Source organism: Spea bombifrons, chromosome 2 (assembly GCF_027358695.1).
Source record: "Spea bombifrons isolate aSpeBom1 chromosome 2, aSpeBom1.2.pri, whole genome shotgun sequence".
Taxonomy (NCBI): domain Eukaryota; kingdom Metazoa; phylum Chordata; class Amphibia; order Anura; family Pelobatidae; genus Spea; species Spea bombifrons.
The window spans coordinates 1,912,714-1,929,184 of NC_071088.1; the positions used below are offsets into that span (position 1 = coordinate 1,912,714).

At 57.8% G+C, this 16,471-nt stretch overlaps 1 protein-coding gene across 1 annotated transcript; it reads right to left on the bottom strand.

Moving 5' to 3' along the window:
- Positions 1-8,554: 8,554 nt before the first annotated feature.
- Positions 8,555-16,342, bottom strand: GDAP2 (ganglioside induced differentiation associated protein 2). The gene is made up of 14 exons (XM_053456909.1): positions 16,297-16,342; positions 13,240-13,456; positions 12,637-12,776; positions 12,349-12,502; positions 12,008-12,096; positions 11,791-11,867; positions 11,548-11,707; positions 11,173-11,326; positions 10,757-10,833; positions 10,604-10,680; positions 10,265-10,404; positions 9,694-9,748; positions 9,296-9,439; positions 8,555-9,094 (listed from the first exon to the last, which is right to left on the bottom strand). Exons 2-14 carry the CDS (start codon positions 13,410-13,412, stop codon positions 9,050-9,052), a joined length of 1,485 nt encoding a protein of 494 aa, XP_053312884.1. The 5' UTR covers positions 13,413-13,456; positions 16,297-16,342; the 3' UTR covers positions 8,555-9,049.
- Positions 16,343-16,471: the final 129 nt, after the last annotated feature.

Sequence of the window (16,471 nt, forward strand, 5' to 3'; positions counted from 1 at the left end):
TGGAGAAGAAAAAAACAAAAAATGAAGGAAAAAAATATATAAAACTATGAAAAATGAAAAGCAAAATGTGAATTTTTGTTGTATGGAAAAAAATATAAAAAATGTCAGTATGGAAGTAGAGTATAAAGTGTTTGTTTAGAGTGCGGCGGCGCGGGCTGTCTCAGTGGTTTTGTGGACAGGCAGATGTGATATTTATGTTGGTTTTTGAATGAGGTTTTTGGGGACTTTTTATGTTTTTGCTTTCGAAGGAGTAGTTGGCGCCGGCCCCTCGCAGCGATGGGTTTCGGGCCGAGTCCTCAGGGTTTTTTTTTTTTTATTTTTTGGCTTTATGCAGGGATCTGGTATCGGGGGAATGACAGGCTTGTGGTGCAGACATTATTATTATTTAAAGGGTCTGATCAGGTTACAGAGAGCACGTGGGGGGGCGGGGGGGTTCCGGAATATACTGCCTTTGTCACCATGTGGCTTTAGTGTCATCTCGGTGCCTTCAGGGTGTAAAACTTTTGGCACTCAGTGGGTTAACAATCTATCCATTCCAGCAATGCAGCTCCTAATTTAACCCATTAAGGGCTGGCAGGTGCTTCATACCTGGGGGGGGGCATTCATATTGCTGCCTCTGAGTTGCATTAATGTGGGTGTTGATGGCCCCTGTGGGGTTGTTGCTATGGGTGACTGACCAGTCATGTAATGCTGCTAGAACTCCTATAATCCTCAGCCGGTAGCCTTCCCAAGCTTGAGGGGGGGTTGTGGGGCAGATGCTGTGATCATGACTTGCATTGGTGGGGGGGGGTGTAATAAGTCTGGCGTTCAAATGGTTAATGTCATGAACTGTACCGATGTAAACGGGTCTGTTGGTGCTAAAGATCCAAATAAATCCTTTAATAAATCCATGTCTTGTCTTGCGTTGCTCTGTATCCAAGGATCCAGTACCCATACAAGCGCCCCTGCCGCGGCTTTGCTCTCCTGCCCCTCAGACATTGGTGGGTCAAATGCGCCTTTGTTGCCTTTTTGCCCAGTTCTGTGGCTGGTGGCTCCTCTGGTGCGTGCCAGAACCTGCCTCTAGATGCCCTGCTCACGCTTGGCGGCGGGGGTTAATGCGCATGAATGGATGGGCGCTCCGGGGCAGGGGGGGTCAATGCGTGTGAATGGCTGGGCGCCGGGGGTCAATGCGTGTGAATGGCTGGGCGCCGGGGGTTAATGTGCGTGGATCACCGGCCTCTCGCCAGCTGCTCAGCCGCAGAACCCGCAATGGAAAAGCAAACACTTTGCCTCCCATTGTCGCTCCGGGGCCGTTGTTTACCCTCCGGGCCGGGCGCCAGCGGTCGGGGCTCTGACGGCATAAAAACCAGACCTTTAAACTCTTAAAGCGGCAGTGACCCTGTCAGGGGCCACAATCTCTACGATGACGTTCCGGGCGTGACGTGGGGTACGGGGCGGCTCGTGGGCTGATAAATCCCTGGTCCGGGGCTGACCCTTCCTGGGGATGCTGTGTGAGTGGAGGGGCTCCTGATGGGGGTGGGGCTGCTTTCTCTGACCCTTGAAACTAATTCTGATGTGACCCTGAGGGGTTAATCCTGGGCTCGGGTTCCTGAACCTTTATCTGCCGGTGTTGCCCGTGGGGCGTGCGGCCTCTAAATGTCAGAACCGGGTATGAAAGCCGAGAGTTGAGACTCCCAGGACTGGGTCCGTTCTGTGATCTGCTTGGCTGCCCGGGGGGGTGATTTTGGGGTAGAATCTGCAGATTGTTGCCGTAATCCCGACGCGTTTTGCATGTCGGGGGGGGGATCCGGACAGAACGTCCCTGGGTTTGGGTTTTTGCGGCTCTGTCTGTTGGGGGGGCCGCCCTGTTTTAGGTGACTTGTTGCCCGCGGCGCTGGCGCCCTCCCAGGGTCACTCGGGTGTCAGATTATTTCTGGCTCGCGGCCCCCGGACTGGAAGCCAAATCTCTCGCTGATATTTAAACAAGTCCCGGGAACAACAGAGCGTCTGCCAGAACACGCTGGAAAGATCCACAGCCGCCTAATCTACCGGCCGCGGGGGGGGTCGGGGTGACTCCGGCCCAGGGCATAACCTGTATTGGGGAGGAATAAGACAGCCTGGGGGTAACACTCTGATGCATTGAGGGTTGCCGTAGAATGTTTGTGGCTCTTAATGATTCCCTGGGAGGGTCCGGCGGTGATTCTGTGTCGGGGGGGGCGCACGTTACTTGCCCTCTGCATAGCCGTGGTTTTATCTTTATTTTTATATATATATATATCACACACACGCCTTCACAGGGGTAATTGGCACAGACTGCTGGGGAGGAATAAGCGGGCAATGCTTTTGTTTCCTGCTGTAAACAGGATCAGTGTCTCCAGAGCTTTGCCCGCCGGACAATCTGCTGTCCCTCTGACCGGGTCATCATCCCCTCGCCGAGGGCCGGCCGGGTCATCATCCCCTTGCCGAGGGCCGGCCAGGTCATCATCCCCCGCCCCGGTGAGGGTACTTTTTGCTGGGGCCTCAGTCCTGGTATTTGCCTCTCGCCGGCAGATCTGTGGGGCCCCCGTCAGATGTTTTCGGGCTCCTGGGATGGCCCTGTGGGGTTTTGGGGGGCGGTTTCTGCCCCCGGTTACGCCCCCCCCCGTATCCAGCGGACGAGCGGCTGGGTTGATAAATTATAAGTTTGGTGAATGTTGATTTTTGTTTTTTTTTATTCGTATATTTGTTCCAAAAGCCGTGTAAATGCGAATAATTGCAGGAAAATAAAGCTTTATTTTACCAAAATGGGGTCTTTCTGAACTTTTAAATTCGTTCTGCACCCCCCCCCCGGCTGCTCGCTATGATGAAATAATGCAGCTCCCGAAGTTTTTTTCCGCCCCGTTTGGTGTCGGATGGAGTTGCTGATCAGCGGATGAAAGCGCCGCTCCCCCCGCAGACTTTTTTCCTCCATTATTTGCTGACCATATCGGGGCCACAATCGGCCCCATTGTGCGCCTGGGAGCCGCGCCACATCCTCAACGACCTCATAGAACAAACAGAATCGCTCATCGGCACCGAGCGCCACCTATCCGGACGGGGAAACTGCCGGTATATATCTACCCCCTTTGGGGCAAATAGAGGGGGCAAATCACATCCAGCCTGGCTCTTCATGTGTCGGGAGAGACAAAACTAGGGCGACCCTTTTTCTCTGGCTGTGAGTGATGGGAGTTGGCGTCTCCAGCAGCCGCACACAATATGGCAGACTGTAATCCCATTCTGCCGGCTGTCTGGTTGGCTGAGGATGATAGGAGATGGAGTCGACTGGGGCTCCTGCGTGGGGGCTTCTTGGTGTATCCACCGGGTGAGAAAATAATTACCTGACTGGAGCAGAAACCGTTCCCTGGCGGTTTGCGTCTGATTGGCCCCCGGGGCCGGACCTGGCCGCCCGCGCTCTGAGCTGCTGCATGGTTTGCGTCACGTGGCGGAGGGACGGATGTGGCGCATGTTCTGAGGGCCCCGTGGGGTCATGGAAAGCATCCTGCGCCGCTGTCCTGAGCTGGGAGGTCCCGCTGCCCCGGTCGGTAAATACCGGCTCACGGGGCACCATCCGGGGGGGGGCAGCACTCATCAGCCGGTTATCCGGGGCCATCCTTTACCCAACGAATCCGGGGCCCCGGCCCAAAACATTAAAACGTCAGAACCCCCCCCCCGGTGTGTGATGTGTATCTGTTAACGGCCCCCCGCGCCCCCCCATGATTTGCATTGTACCCCCCCCCCGGGGGTGGTTTAGCTGAAAGCAGGTGTTGTTTTTTCCGGATCGGCTCCTGAAACCGAGAAATGAAACCAAAGCGGAGTCCGGACCCCGTCCGCTGGGGCCGCCTGTCACAGGTGCGAACACCCAGAGAAAATACGCCATACCGACCAAGTGTCCCTGTTTAGTTCACTAGTTCACCGGAGGTTCCCAGTGATGCCGTAGAGATGGGGGGGTTCCCGGTGACGTCGTAGAGATGGGGGGGTTCCTGGTGAAGCCGTAGAGATGGGGGGTTCTCGTTGACACCGTAGAGATGGGGGGGGTTCCCGGTGATGCCGTAGAGATAGGGGGTTCCCGGTGATGCCGTAGAGATGGGGAGGTTCCCGGTGACGTCGTAGAGATGGGGGGGTTTCCCGGTGACGCCGTAGAGATGATCCAGAAACCTGTAATTATGAAATTAGTGAAAAATACAAAACCAAAAATTCGGGTAAACGATGCATTGTGAAAACGATATTTTTTTGTATTGAAAGGGGGCGTCGCTGTGAGCCGGGGAGGAGCCATCTCAGGGGGTAACTGGGGGTGAGCGAGTTAATCGGGGCCTCTCCTGCCCCCAAACACTTTTTATGATCATTTGATCATTAATTTTAATAAAAATAGAAACCCCCCCGGAACATCAGCCTGAAGACCCCCCCCAGGACATCGCCTCCCGGGACCTCGAGGACGGACTGCGGGCCGCCGGTGATCCTGGATCCTTTATTTCCTCCAGAAACCGGTTTTGCTGGAAGTTCTGGTTTTTTGGCCCGAGCCGCGGACGTCACGGCTTCCCCGAAGCTCGGAGTCGGTTTTGAGAGCTTTGACGAGACGTCTGCGAGAGGGGAGCGAGAGGGGAGCGAGAGGGGAGCGAGAGGGCAGCGAGAGGGGAGCGAGACGGCCTCCATCTCAGAGCCGGGCTGGGGGTCCCTGTAACCGGCCCTCTACGTACCCTCCTGCCTCCAACACTAGTAATAATGCCTCAACCTAGGGTGGAAACCATACACAGGGGCAACAACGTTACCGGATTAACAGGCGGAGGGTTAGTGGCCCCTGAGTGCAGTATTTGTTGGCCCCTCATAACCATCAGAGTGATTTATCCTGGCCTCATACCCCCTCACACTCTCTCTAACACCGTACACTAATACCCCCTCACGCGCTCTCTAACACCGTACACTACTACCCCCACACACTCTCTCTAACACCGTACACTAATACCCCTCACACTCTCTCTAACACCGTACACTAATACCCCCACCCACTCTCTCTAACACCATACACTAATACCCCTCACACTCTCTCTAACACCGTACACTAATACCCCCTCACGCGCTAACACCGTACACTAATACCCCTCACACTCTCTCTAACACCGTACACTAATACCCCTCACACTCTCTCTAACACCGTACACTAATACCCCCACCCACTCTCTCTAACACCGTACACTAATACCCCTCACACTCTCTCTAACACCGTACACTAATACCCCCACCCACTCTCTCTAACACCATACACTAATACCCCCTCACACTCTCTCTAACACCAAACACTAATACCCCCTCACACACTCTCTAATACCGTACACTAATACCCCCTCACGCTCTCTCTAACACTATACACTAATACCCCCTCACACTCTCTCTAACACCGTACACTAATACCCCCTCACACTCTCTCTAACACCGTACACTAATACCCCTCACGCTCTCTAACACCGTACACTAATACCCCCTCACACTCTCTCTAACACCGTACACTAATACCCCCCCACACTCTCTAACACCGTACACTACTACCCCCACACGCTCTCTCTAACACCGTACACTAATACCCCCACACACTCTCCAACACCGTACACTAATACCCCCACACGCTCTCTCTAACACCGTACACTAATACCCCCACACACTCTCCAACACCGTACACTAATACCCCCACACACTCTCTCTAACACCGTACACTAATACCCCCTCACGCTCTCTCTAACACCGTACACTAATACCCCCACACACTCTCCAACACCGTACACTAATACCCCCACACACTCTCTCTAACACCGTACACTAATACCCCTCACACTCTCTCTAACACCGTACACTAATACCCCCTCACGCTCTCTCTAACACCGTACACTAATACCCCCACACACTCTCTAACACCGTACACTAATACCCCACACACTCTCTAACACCATACACTAATACCCCCACATGCTTTCTCTAACACCGTACACTAATACCCCCACACGCTCTCTCTAACACCGTACACTAATACCCCTCACGCTCTCTAACACCGTACACTAATACCCCCTCACACTCTCTCTAACACCGTACACTACTACCCCCTCACGCTCCCTCTAACACCGTTCACCAATACCCCTCACGCTCTCTCTAACACCGTACACTAATACCCCTCACACACTCTCTAACACCGTACACTAATACCCCCACACGCTCTCTCTAACACCGTACACTAATGCCCCCTCATGCTCTCTCTAACACCGTACACTAATACCCCTCACACTCTCTCTAACACCGTACACTAATACCCCACACGCTCTCTCTAACACCGTACACTAATACCCCCACACACTCTCTCTAACACCGTACACTAATACCCCTCACGCTCTCTCTAACACCGTACACTAATACCCCCTCACACTCTCTCTAACACCGTACACTAATACCCCCACACACTCTCTCTAACACCGTACACTAATACCCCCTCATGCTCTCTCTAACACCGTACACTAATACCCCCTCATGCTCTCTCTAACACCGTACACTAATACCCCCTCACGCTCTAACACCGTACACTAATACCCCTCACGCTCTCTCTAACACCGTACACTAATACCCCCACACACTCTCTCTAACACCGTACACTAATACCCCCACACACTCTCTCTAACACCGTACACTAATACCCCTCACGCTCTCTCTAACACCGTACACTAATACCCCCACACACTCTCTCTAACACCGTACACTAATACCCCCTCATGCTCTCTCTAACACCGTACACTAATACCCCACACACACTCTCTAACACCGTACACTAATACCCCCTCACGCTCTCTAACACCGTACACTAATACCCCCACACACTCTCTCTAACACAGTACACTAATACCCCCACACGCTCTCTCTAACACCGTACACTAATACCCCCACACACTCTCTCTAACACCATACACTAATACCCCCCTCACACTCTCTCTAACACCGTACACTAATACCCCCTCACACGCTCTCTAACACCGTACACTAATACCCCACACACATGGTGATGGGACGCCCTAATTCCCCCAGCCCCCGACTGGGTACTCCGGGACACCAGCGATTAACCCCTTCAGCGCCAGACAGAACCAGCGTTGTAGATAGAAGGGGGGTAATTTTGATAGAATAGACACAGCGAGCCACACGCAGTTCCCCATCAGGTCCTCCTTTGCAGTTGTCTGTAACCCGTGATCGGATCTCCTCGGCGGCTCAGACATTTGGATGACGTTTGGAGGGGCTTTACAGAGGCAGTCCCCACACGTGAACACGCGTGTAACTTCTGGTCGCGGGGCCGGTGCTTGTTGGGGAGGGTGAGACGTGGGGGTGCGTTAAGCTTTGTTTCCCCCGCGGGTGATGGGAGTTTAGACTCCGGATCAGCAGAGGGATCAGTTAAGGGGTTAGTTCTTTCCTGGGGGGGTATATCTGTGGGGCCGGTAGGGTACCCGGCGCTGTGCGCGTAACCAAGGAACGCGTCTCACCGGTCTCCGCGCGCCGAGAATTCCCGCTTTAGCTGCGTGTTTTATATTGAAATACAGGGAGGAGCAGCCGGTTAATGATACAAAGTATTTCTATTCGTTTCCCGTAACGGGATGTCGGCCCCGCGGGCCCCGGCTGGACAGCAGCCCCGTAACTGTCAATGATTACGCCGGTTTAGTGAAACCCAAAGTGTTTGTTTTGCCCTCGAATCGCCCGGCTTCTTGTTAAATCTTTATTTAAATCGTTATCTAAGACGAGGCCAACGACTGATTAAGGTTTGAGTCGTTACAGCAGGAGAAACGGCGACTAGACGGGGGCCGCCGGGGGCCGATCTGCCGGCGGGGATCCGTTTCACGTGGCTGGCGTTATGATCACTTTTTTTTCCATTGGCTGCGTTTGGGATTCTTATCTCTGCAGCCGGATCCCTCCAGCATCAGCCAATGAGCAGAGCCCGCGGGAGATCTCTTGCAGGTGATTGGTAATATTACAGAACGCGGTAATAAGCCGGGGGGGGCAGCACGAGGGGGGGCGTTGCCGCACAGGGGTTAATGGTTGCGTGAAGCGGCCCTGAAGCGTCGGCTTCCGTGGGATTTCCGTGGGCCGCTGACAGATGGCGTCGGCTAAATATGGATCCGAAAACAAAACCTGCAGCGGCGAGGAGCGGTAACGAGTGCCACGTCTGCTCCGCTCGCCTGTAACAGCAGCAGATGCCACCCGGGGGGGTCATGAAGGCACCCAGCGGGGTCAACGGCGGCACTTGGGGCAAATTATTCGCAGGGCGGGGGGACTTTTACCGCGTGACACGGAGTCAGATCCACAGGCCGTCGTCATCATCATCATCATCAGGATGTTATGGTTGATATCCCTGCTTGAACGCAGGTGACTCCAGGGTATAGAAATCACTGTCATGGCGTAATCGGAACCTGAAGGGGCCGCTGAGGGCCTATAAACCAATGAGGTTAAAGCTTTTCAGGTTTTGCTACCGACCTCCGCGAAACAAAAACATTCAACCCGAGCCGCTGAAATTCAACAAAAAAAAAAGACTCAAACCCGGGCAGCAAGGGGTTAAATAAATCAGTTTAATGAGAGGCGGGTGAGTTACCCCCCCCCACACCGGGGCCCACCAGGCCCTCAGCCTCCTCTTAACCCTCCGAGTGCCAGCGGGGCAAATGTCTGCAAAGACGGGGAACCCAACAAACCGACTCCCCTGAGCGGCGTGCGGAGGGTCTCACATGGGACGTCCAGCTCATCACACGTGACAGTTCGGCCCCCGACACGCAGCACGAGGGCCCTGGCAGGAGTCACCGCGGGGAGGAATAACTGCACCAAAAACAGGGCACATTATCAGGGAATTTATTCTGGCAGGGAGACCCCCCAATACGTCCACGCGTGGGGGGGGGTATTTACACGGGAGAGAATGATAAATAAAAGGTGGCAGTGCGTACACGGTTCCACCGCCCAGACACCGCATTCGGGGGTGGGGGTTGGAGGGCACAGCCCATGTTGACTGCTCCGGCCCCCACGGACACAGAATCACCCCGAGGAAACCAGGTCAGAGGCCGGAGAAGGAGCGCGGGGGGTAAAAGGGGCCGTTTTCCTGCAGGAGAGAAGAGAGAACGTTAATGACGAAGAGAGACATTCCGAGATACGACGAGAGCGCAGAACGAGGGGGTAAAGAGACGGGGGGGGGGGCAACATAAGGAGTGACTGCTCGTAATATATGGGGGGGTCTGTAGGACCCCCGGGTACGAATCCGACTCTCGGTGAAGCATAAGAGAAGTTCCAGAGGGGGTCTCACCCGGGCATCGTAAGCCAGAACAAACGGCGGGATCTCGATCTGCTCGGGGGGCACCGCGGAGAACAACTGCTGCAGGCTTTCTACCTGGTGGACCCTCTCCTTCAACCCCGAGACCCCGAACGTCGTGAAAAACCACGTGGAGACCTGCGAGGCCAACAGAGAGAGAGACGTTTAAATCCATAAAGGGGTTAATAAAGGACGGGGGGGAATTTATTCCAAAGGAGGAGAAAAATTACAACAAGAGACCGGAATCCAACACTAGAGAGTCAGAGACTGAGATGGAACGGGAGGCAGTTTTACTTTACTGAGAGGATGAGAGATAAGTGGAACAGCCTCCCAGCAGAGGTGGTAGAGGGTAATACACCGAGGGTATTAAACATGCATGGGATAACTCTCACCTTCGAGCGAAATGTCGGGTGGACGAAATAAAAGGCCCTCAAGTTCTTTTTGTACCTGAAAATTAAAAGCGGGGCATTAGCCAAGGATCTAACCCCCCCCCCGCAAGTGCCCTTTGTGTGCGCGGCCGGGCGACACGCGATTAACCCTTCGATTACCGCGACACGCGAGGGACCGGGTGATTCCGGCAGATTAACCCTTCGATTACCGTGACACGCGAGGGACCGGGTGACTTTAGTGCACAGCTGGTAAAGTTACCGTTAACCCGAGAAAAACAAAATTCCCTTCCGATTCGGTTGCTGCCCTGGTTGCTATGGCAATAAAAACAATTTTCTAACTTTGCCCCATAAATACTTTTCAGTTAATAACTGTGTGTGTGTGTGGGGGGGGCGGTCGGTCCGGATAAGGGGCACGAAGGATAAATGGCGTGCATACACCGCCCCCTAGTGCGCCGATGCGGAACTGCACACAGGACACGCTACGCAACCACGTTAAATACACGGACACCATAAAGGAGTAGCAGTTGGCGGGACGGCCACACAGATGAGCCCCCCGTCCCCGGGGGCCACTCACTTGATGTCCACGATGTCGTACAGGTTCCTGAGGAAGTCGGATTCGGGGTGGTTGTGCTCCCCGGTGAGCGTGTGGAAATACACCAGCACGTACTCCTTCGCTGCGACGTGGTCCATCATGTGAATGAAGTACAGCAGCGCCTGCGCGGAGACAGCGAGTGTGAGCGCACACTCCCGTACACACACACAGCAGGGGCCCGGGATCCACGTCCCCATCATACTCCAGGGCCCCATTAAAATACACCGGGCCCTAAAAGGTGCACAAATTGCGGCCCCCACCATTCCAGCGCCACTCACCTCCCAGCGGGGGGCTCCAGCGAGATGCGCAGCCGCCGCTTACCTTCTCCATGTCGATCAGCAGCACGGGAATGTTCCTTCCCACAACGACAACGACCGTCCGGCCGCAATTATCCTGCCCTGCGAGAGGACGACGCGTTAGAGATCTAAACACAGCGTGTGCGCGATGAGGGCCGGATCCAGACGGGTCACTCACCGGACTGATAGAGCGCTTTCAGCGCCGCGATGTCTGACAGGTCCTCAGTGCGTGCGCGAGAAAGCAGCCGGTTATAACTGCGGGGGAAACACACCAGTGAGACCGCGTGCTACAAGCCGGGGCGCTCTAATACGAGAGTGTCAGTGAGACCGCGTGCTACAAGCCGGAGCGCTCTAATACGAGAGTGTCAGTTAGAGTGCGTGCTACAAGCCGGAGCGCTCTAATACGAGACCGACAGTGAGACCGCGTGCTACAAGCCGGAGCGCTCTAATACGAGAGCATCAGTGAGAGCGCATACTACAAGCCGGAGCGCTCTAATACGAGAGCGTCAGTGAGAGCATGTACTACAAGACGGCCCGCTCTAATACGAGAGCGTCAGTGAGACCGCATGCTACAAGCTGGGGGTCCGCACTCACTTCCGCTGGTGCTGTTTCTGGAGGGCCGCCCCAGACATCTGCCCCTGGAGCGCCAGCCGCCGCTGCTTGTCGACGTCTCCCTCCATTCGGGCGAAAGCGTGAGAGCCGACGAAAGAGACGTCCGTCCCGGAAGCGTCCTCCTCCTCCGACTCGTCTGCAACGACATCGCAACCGTCCCGATTCGGCTCTTTCATAGGGAATTGTTTTTTTTTAAACGCAGGCCCAGCGGTTCTGCCACGTGGCCGGGCCGGCCTATTACCTGCTGATCCGCCAACAAGCAGGGGTGGGAAACGGTGGGGCTTTCCCAGCTAGAAGAGGTACGGGGGGGGAGGGGAGTTAGAAGGTGGCAGGGGGATTAGTAGGGCCCCAGCTCACCTTCGCAGGCCACGGGCTTCTCGGTGATCCGGATCTGCCGCTCGGGCACCACGGGCTCCCCGTCCGCGTTCCCGATGTCCGGGGGAAGTAAAGGCAGCGAGCGCAGCTCCTCTCCGAGCGACCGCGGGAAGTAGAGGGGCAGCAGCTGCAGATACGTGGCCTGCCGGGGGTGAACAGGTGAGTATACCGCGCGGCCCCCGCGGACGGGCACCCCCGCATACCGTGCCCCCCCCGCTACACTACCTCTTCCTGCTCCGTAACGGCGAACACCACCCTCTCCAGGTCCGCTCCGTGCGTCTCGAGGAACCGGCGCACCGTGCCTGCAGGGAGAGAGAGAGACTGTCACACCGGCTCCGGGACACTCGGCACAACCGCACCCCGCACACGCTGAACGGAACACGCTAACTAAACGCAGCATGAGCAGATTCCGGTGCATTCCCTCCCCCCGGGGCAGACTTACGGAGGGCAATGTGCGTGGCGTCCTCCAGCGGGTAGCACCTCTTCTGGGAGCTGATCACGCAGAAGCCCACCGAGGACACGGCCTGTTCCCTGCGGGAGAGGAGGGAGGGTCACGCAGGGTAACGGGGCCACAGGGGAGGGGGGGGGGGTAACGGGGCCACAGGGAGAGGGGGGTAGAGGGGTATCCGGGGGAGACGGGCAGCGGGGTCTCTCAGACAGAACCCCCCAATAACGGACCATCGATGACATCACACTTTGTGGCGCGGTGTCCACAGCCCCGGCCGGCGTGCGATCTGCAGGAGTCAACCCAAGGGCCGCCGACACAGAATCCCCCCCCGTTACCTGGCCAGCTGGAGAACGTTCCGGTAGCAGCTGTACAGCGAGCTCTCCGCCGCCGTCCGGTACCGGCTCTTGTACTTGGGCCCCACCGTGTGGATGATGTAGCGGGCGGCCAGGTTAAAGCCCTTGGTGAGCTTCGCCTCCCCCGTCCTGCAGCCTGACGGAGAGAGAGCCGAAGAGCTTACACTCTGACGACAACACTCACCGGGAAGGGGCGCTACATCCGTTAATATCGCTTTCTTAAAGGGGTCTCGTAATAGGGGGGGTCACCCCGGGGGAGCCGTCACCCACCTTTCAGCCTCTGCACGTCGTCGAGCAGCTCGGGCCCCGCCAGGCGGAATATGCTGCAGGACACGGGGTTCTTATCGGTCAGCGACTCGTTACTCGTATTCACCACCGCCGTGCAGTTCAGTAACGCCACGTCCCCCCGCCTGGGGCAAAAGCAGACAGTCAGCGATGGTGGCCCCCGCCAGCAGCAAAGCCCCCCGATCCGCTATCCCCTTAGTGATAACTTCTCCTCGTCGCCCTCATCGGGGCAAATCCACGGCTCAGTCACAGTAGGGGGCAGGAGTAACCAGGGGTAGATATACAGGATTTGCCCCTTCCTACTGAGCGGCTGCCCCTCGATTAACCCTCTCAGTAACCGGGGCTCACATATCCGCTGTTACCCCCCCATTGTGCTGTACCCGGGAGCCGCCATCTTGTTGCCCCATCACAGGGTTAAATTGCCCCCTCGCCCTGAGGTATTTGTGGCAGATTTCCAGACCTCGGTGGAGGGCACGTTGTGGTCTGGCTCAGGGAGGAAACCGGCCGACGGCTCCCATCAATCACAGGACTGACAGCACTCACGGTAACCATGGATACCGAGGCCGCAGCGCTCCGCGGGACACTCACCAGAGCACGATCTTCTCGTTGATGTCCTGGCGGTGCTGAAACGGCGAGCGTGGCCCCCAGCCCGGGTCCCGGTGCCGCGGGGGGTCCGGCACATCCTCCCCCCTCGTTACGGTCGCCCAGCTCGGCAGCGTCTCGGCATCTACAAAACACGATCTGGCGCCCAGCGGATCCATGGAGCGGAGCGGAGCCGGCCCGCATCGGGGCCCCTGCGTCACACCTGCAATCAGTGGCACAATTTATACCCGGGAGCCCCCAGCGGGCCACACGGGGCATTAGTGAGAGTACACGCCCCCACCCTGAGCCCAGAATTGCCCCGAGCACAGCTCTAAAGCCCTTAAGAGGAATCAGGACGGCCCGAACTCCGACACAAGCCCACGGCCCCCAGGGGCCACGCGGTTATCCTGCCCCATACAGGGCACAGAAGGGGCCCGTGAAATACCCACCGTATATAATACCCTCCGCAGTTACCCCGTACCTGCCTCTGTCACCCCCGTCACCTCTAATACCCCACAGACCCGACGCCTCTGGCGGCCCCCTGATACTCACAGCCCCCCCGGGGTTGGTGAGACTCCCCCACAGAACCCACCCCACTCGCCTCCAGCACATTAATGCCCCCTCCGTGTACCGGGGGCCAGGACTGAACGGTGTCCAGAAATCCGGTAAAGGGCCAACCGGCTCGGAGCCTTCCCACAAGATCCACGGACGGGGTATAACCGCAGAGCCCGTATCCACGGGGGCCAGGGGGGGGGCCGCACCACAGACACCGGCAGACTGGGGACTACACAGGGCGAGCTGCGTGACGCCCGCCTGTCTCTCCGGTGACTGCCCACGAGACCACAGAGTGATTTCCACGTGACACCAACACGCGTCACGTGACCCCTCCTCACCCCGTGAGCAGCCGCATTCCTCGGGGCAATACACGCATGCCACGGGGCAACGACAACAATGCCCATCATGCGCGACTCGATTAACCCTCTGAGTGCAGGATGCTGATTGGCTGTCTATGCCGGATGGAAGGATGGGGGGCACGTTATTTATTGATGTGTATATCGCCCTCATACTCCGCAGCGCTGTACAACTCCTTCATAACACATAACGGGCACGGGGGGAGCTCATCACTTCCTATAGATGGCATGGCTGGGGGGGGGGGCGATACATCTCAAGGAACTCGGGCAACTCACACTACCCTCATCCACCGGGGAGGCAAATTGTTACCTGGGATCAACCTGGGGGATCACACACACTGCTGTCTGTCCCGGTACCGGAGGGGGGGGGGTCACACACACTGCTGTCTGTCCCGGTACCGGAGGGGGGGGGTCACACACACTGCTGTCTGTCCCGGTACCGGAGGGGGGGGGTCACACACACTGCTGTCTGTCCCGGTACCGGAGGGGGGGGGTCACACACACTGCTGTCTGTCCCGGTAGCGGAGGAGGGGTCACACACACTGCTGTCTGTCCCGGTACCGGAGGGGGGGGGTCACACACACTGCTGTCTGTCCCGGTAGCGGAGGAGGGGTCACACACACTGCTGTCTGTGCCGGTACCGGAGGGGGGGGGTCACGCACACCTCTGTCTTTGCCGGTACCGGGGGGGGGTCACACACACCGCTGTCTGTCCCCGTACCAGAGAGGGGGTCACACACACCGCTGTCTTTGCCGGTACCGGAGGGGGGTCACACACAGAGCCGGCCTTAGGTGTTCCGGCGCCCTGTGCGAACTACTCCTCTGGCGCCCCCCCCTCACTACCCCCCTCTGCCCCTTCAAACTACCCCCCCCCCTCTGCCCCTTCAAACTACCCCCCCCCTCTGCCCCTTCAAACTACCCCCCCCTCTGCCCCTTCAAACTACCCCCCCCCCTCTGCCCCTTCAAACTACCCCCCCCTCTGCCCCTTCAAACTACCCCCCCCTCTGCCCCTTCAAACTACCCCCCCCCTCTGGCCCCTTCAAACTACCCCCCCCCCCTCTGCCCCTTCAAACTACCCCCCCCTCTGCCCCTTCAAACTACCCCCCCCTCTGCCCCTTCAAACTACCCCCCCCCTCTGCCCCTTCAAACTACCCCCCCCCTCTGCCCCTTCAAACTACCCCCCCCCCTCTGCCCCTTCAAACTACCCCCCCCTCTGCCCCTTCAAACTACCCCCCCCCCTCTGCCCCTTCAAACTACCCCCCCCCCCTCTGCCCCTTCAAACTACCCCCCCCCTCTGCCCCTTCAAACTACCCCCCCCCCTCTGCCCCTTCAAACTACCCCCCCCCCCTCTGCCCCTTCAAACTACCCCCCCCTCTGCCCCTTCAAACTACCCCCCCCCCCCTCTGCCCCTTCAAACTACCCCCCCCCCTCTGCCCCTTCAAACTACCCCCCCTCTGCCCTCAAACTACCCCCCCTCTGCCCCTTCAAACCGCACAGGGCGCCACACTCCAGGGGCGCCGCCGCCGCCGGGTCCTCCCCCGCCGCCACGGGGTCCTCCGCCGCCGCCACGGGGTCCTCCGCCGCCGCCACGGGGTCCTCCGCCGCTGCCGCCGCCGCCCCCTCTGCACCTAAATGAAAACGTTGTTTTTTTTGTTGTTGGTTTTTTTAACTTTATTTAACATCGTCCATGTTAAATAAAGTTAAAAAAACCAACAACAAAAAAAACAACGTTTTCATTTAGGTGCAGAGGGGGCGGCGGAGGGGGGCGGCGGAGGGGGGCGGCGGAGGGGGCGGCGGAGGGGGAGGACCCCGCGGCGGCAGCGGAGGAGGACCCCGCGGCGGCGGCGGAGGACCCCGTGGCGGCGGCGGACCCCGTGGCGGCGGCAGCGGCGGCGGACCCGGCGGCGGCGGCGGCGCCCCCTGGAGTGTGGCGCCCTGTGCGGTCGCACAGGTCGCACACCCCAAAGGCCGGCCCTGGTCACACACACACACACCGCTGTCTTTGCCGGTACCGGAGGGGGGTCACACACACCGCTGTCTGTGTACCGGGGGGGGGGTCACACACACCGCTGTCTGTGTACCGGGGGGGGTCACACACACCGCTGTCTGTCCCGGTACCGGGGGGGGGAGTATCGAGGGTTCCGGGTTCTCACCTCCAGCAACCACCACATTCCTTTCTCGCTTCCCCGGAAGCCCCCGGACCCCGTCCACAGCGCTGTCACCTGACCAGTTACCGGAAAGGAAGTGAAGAGGCAGGGACCTGTGTGATTGACGCGCGGGGCGGGGCGTTGTTTGCTGGGTTACGCGCATGCGCCACCTGGTGCGATC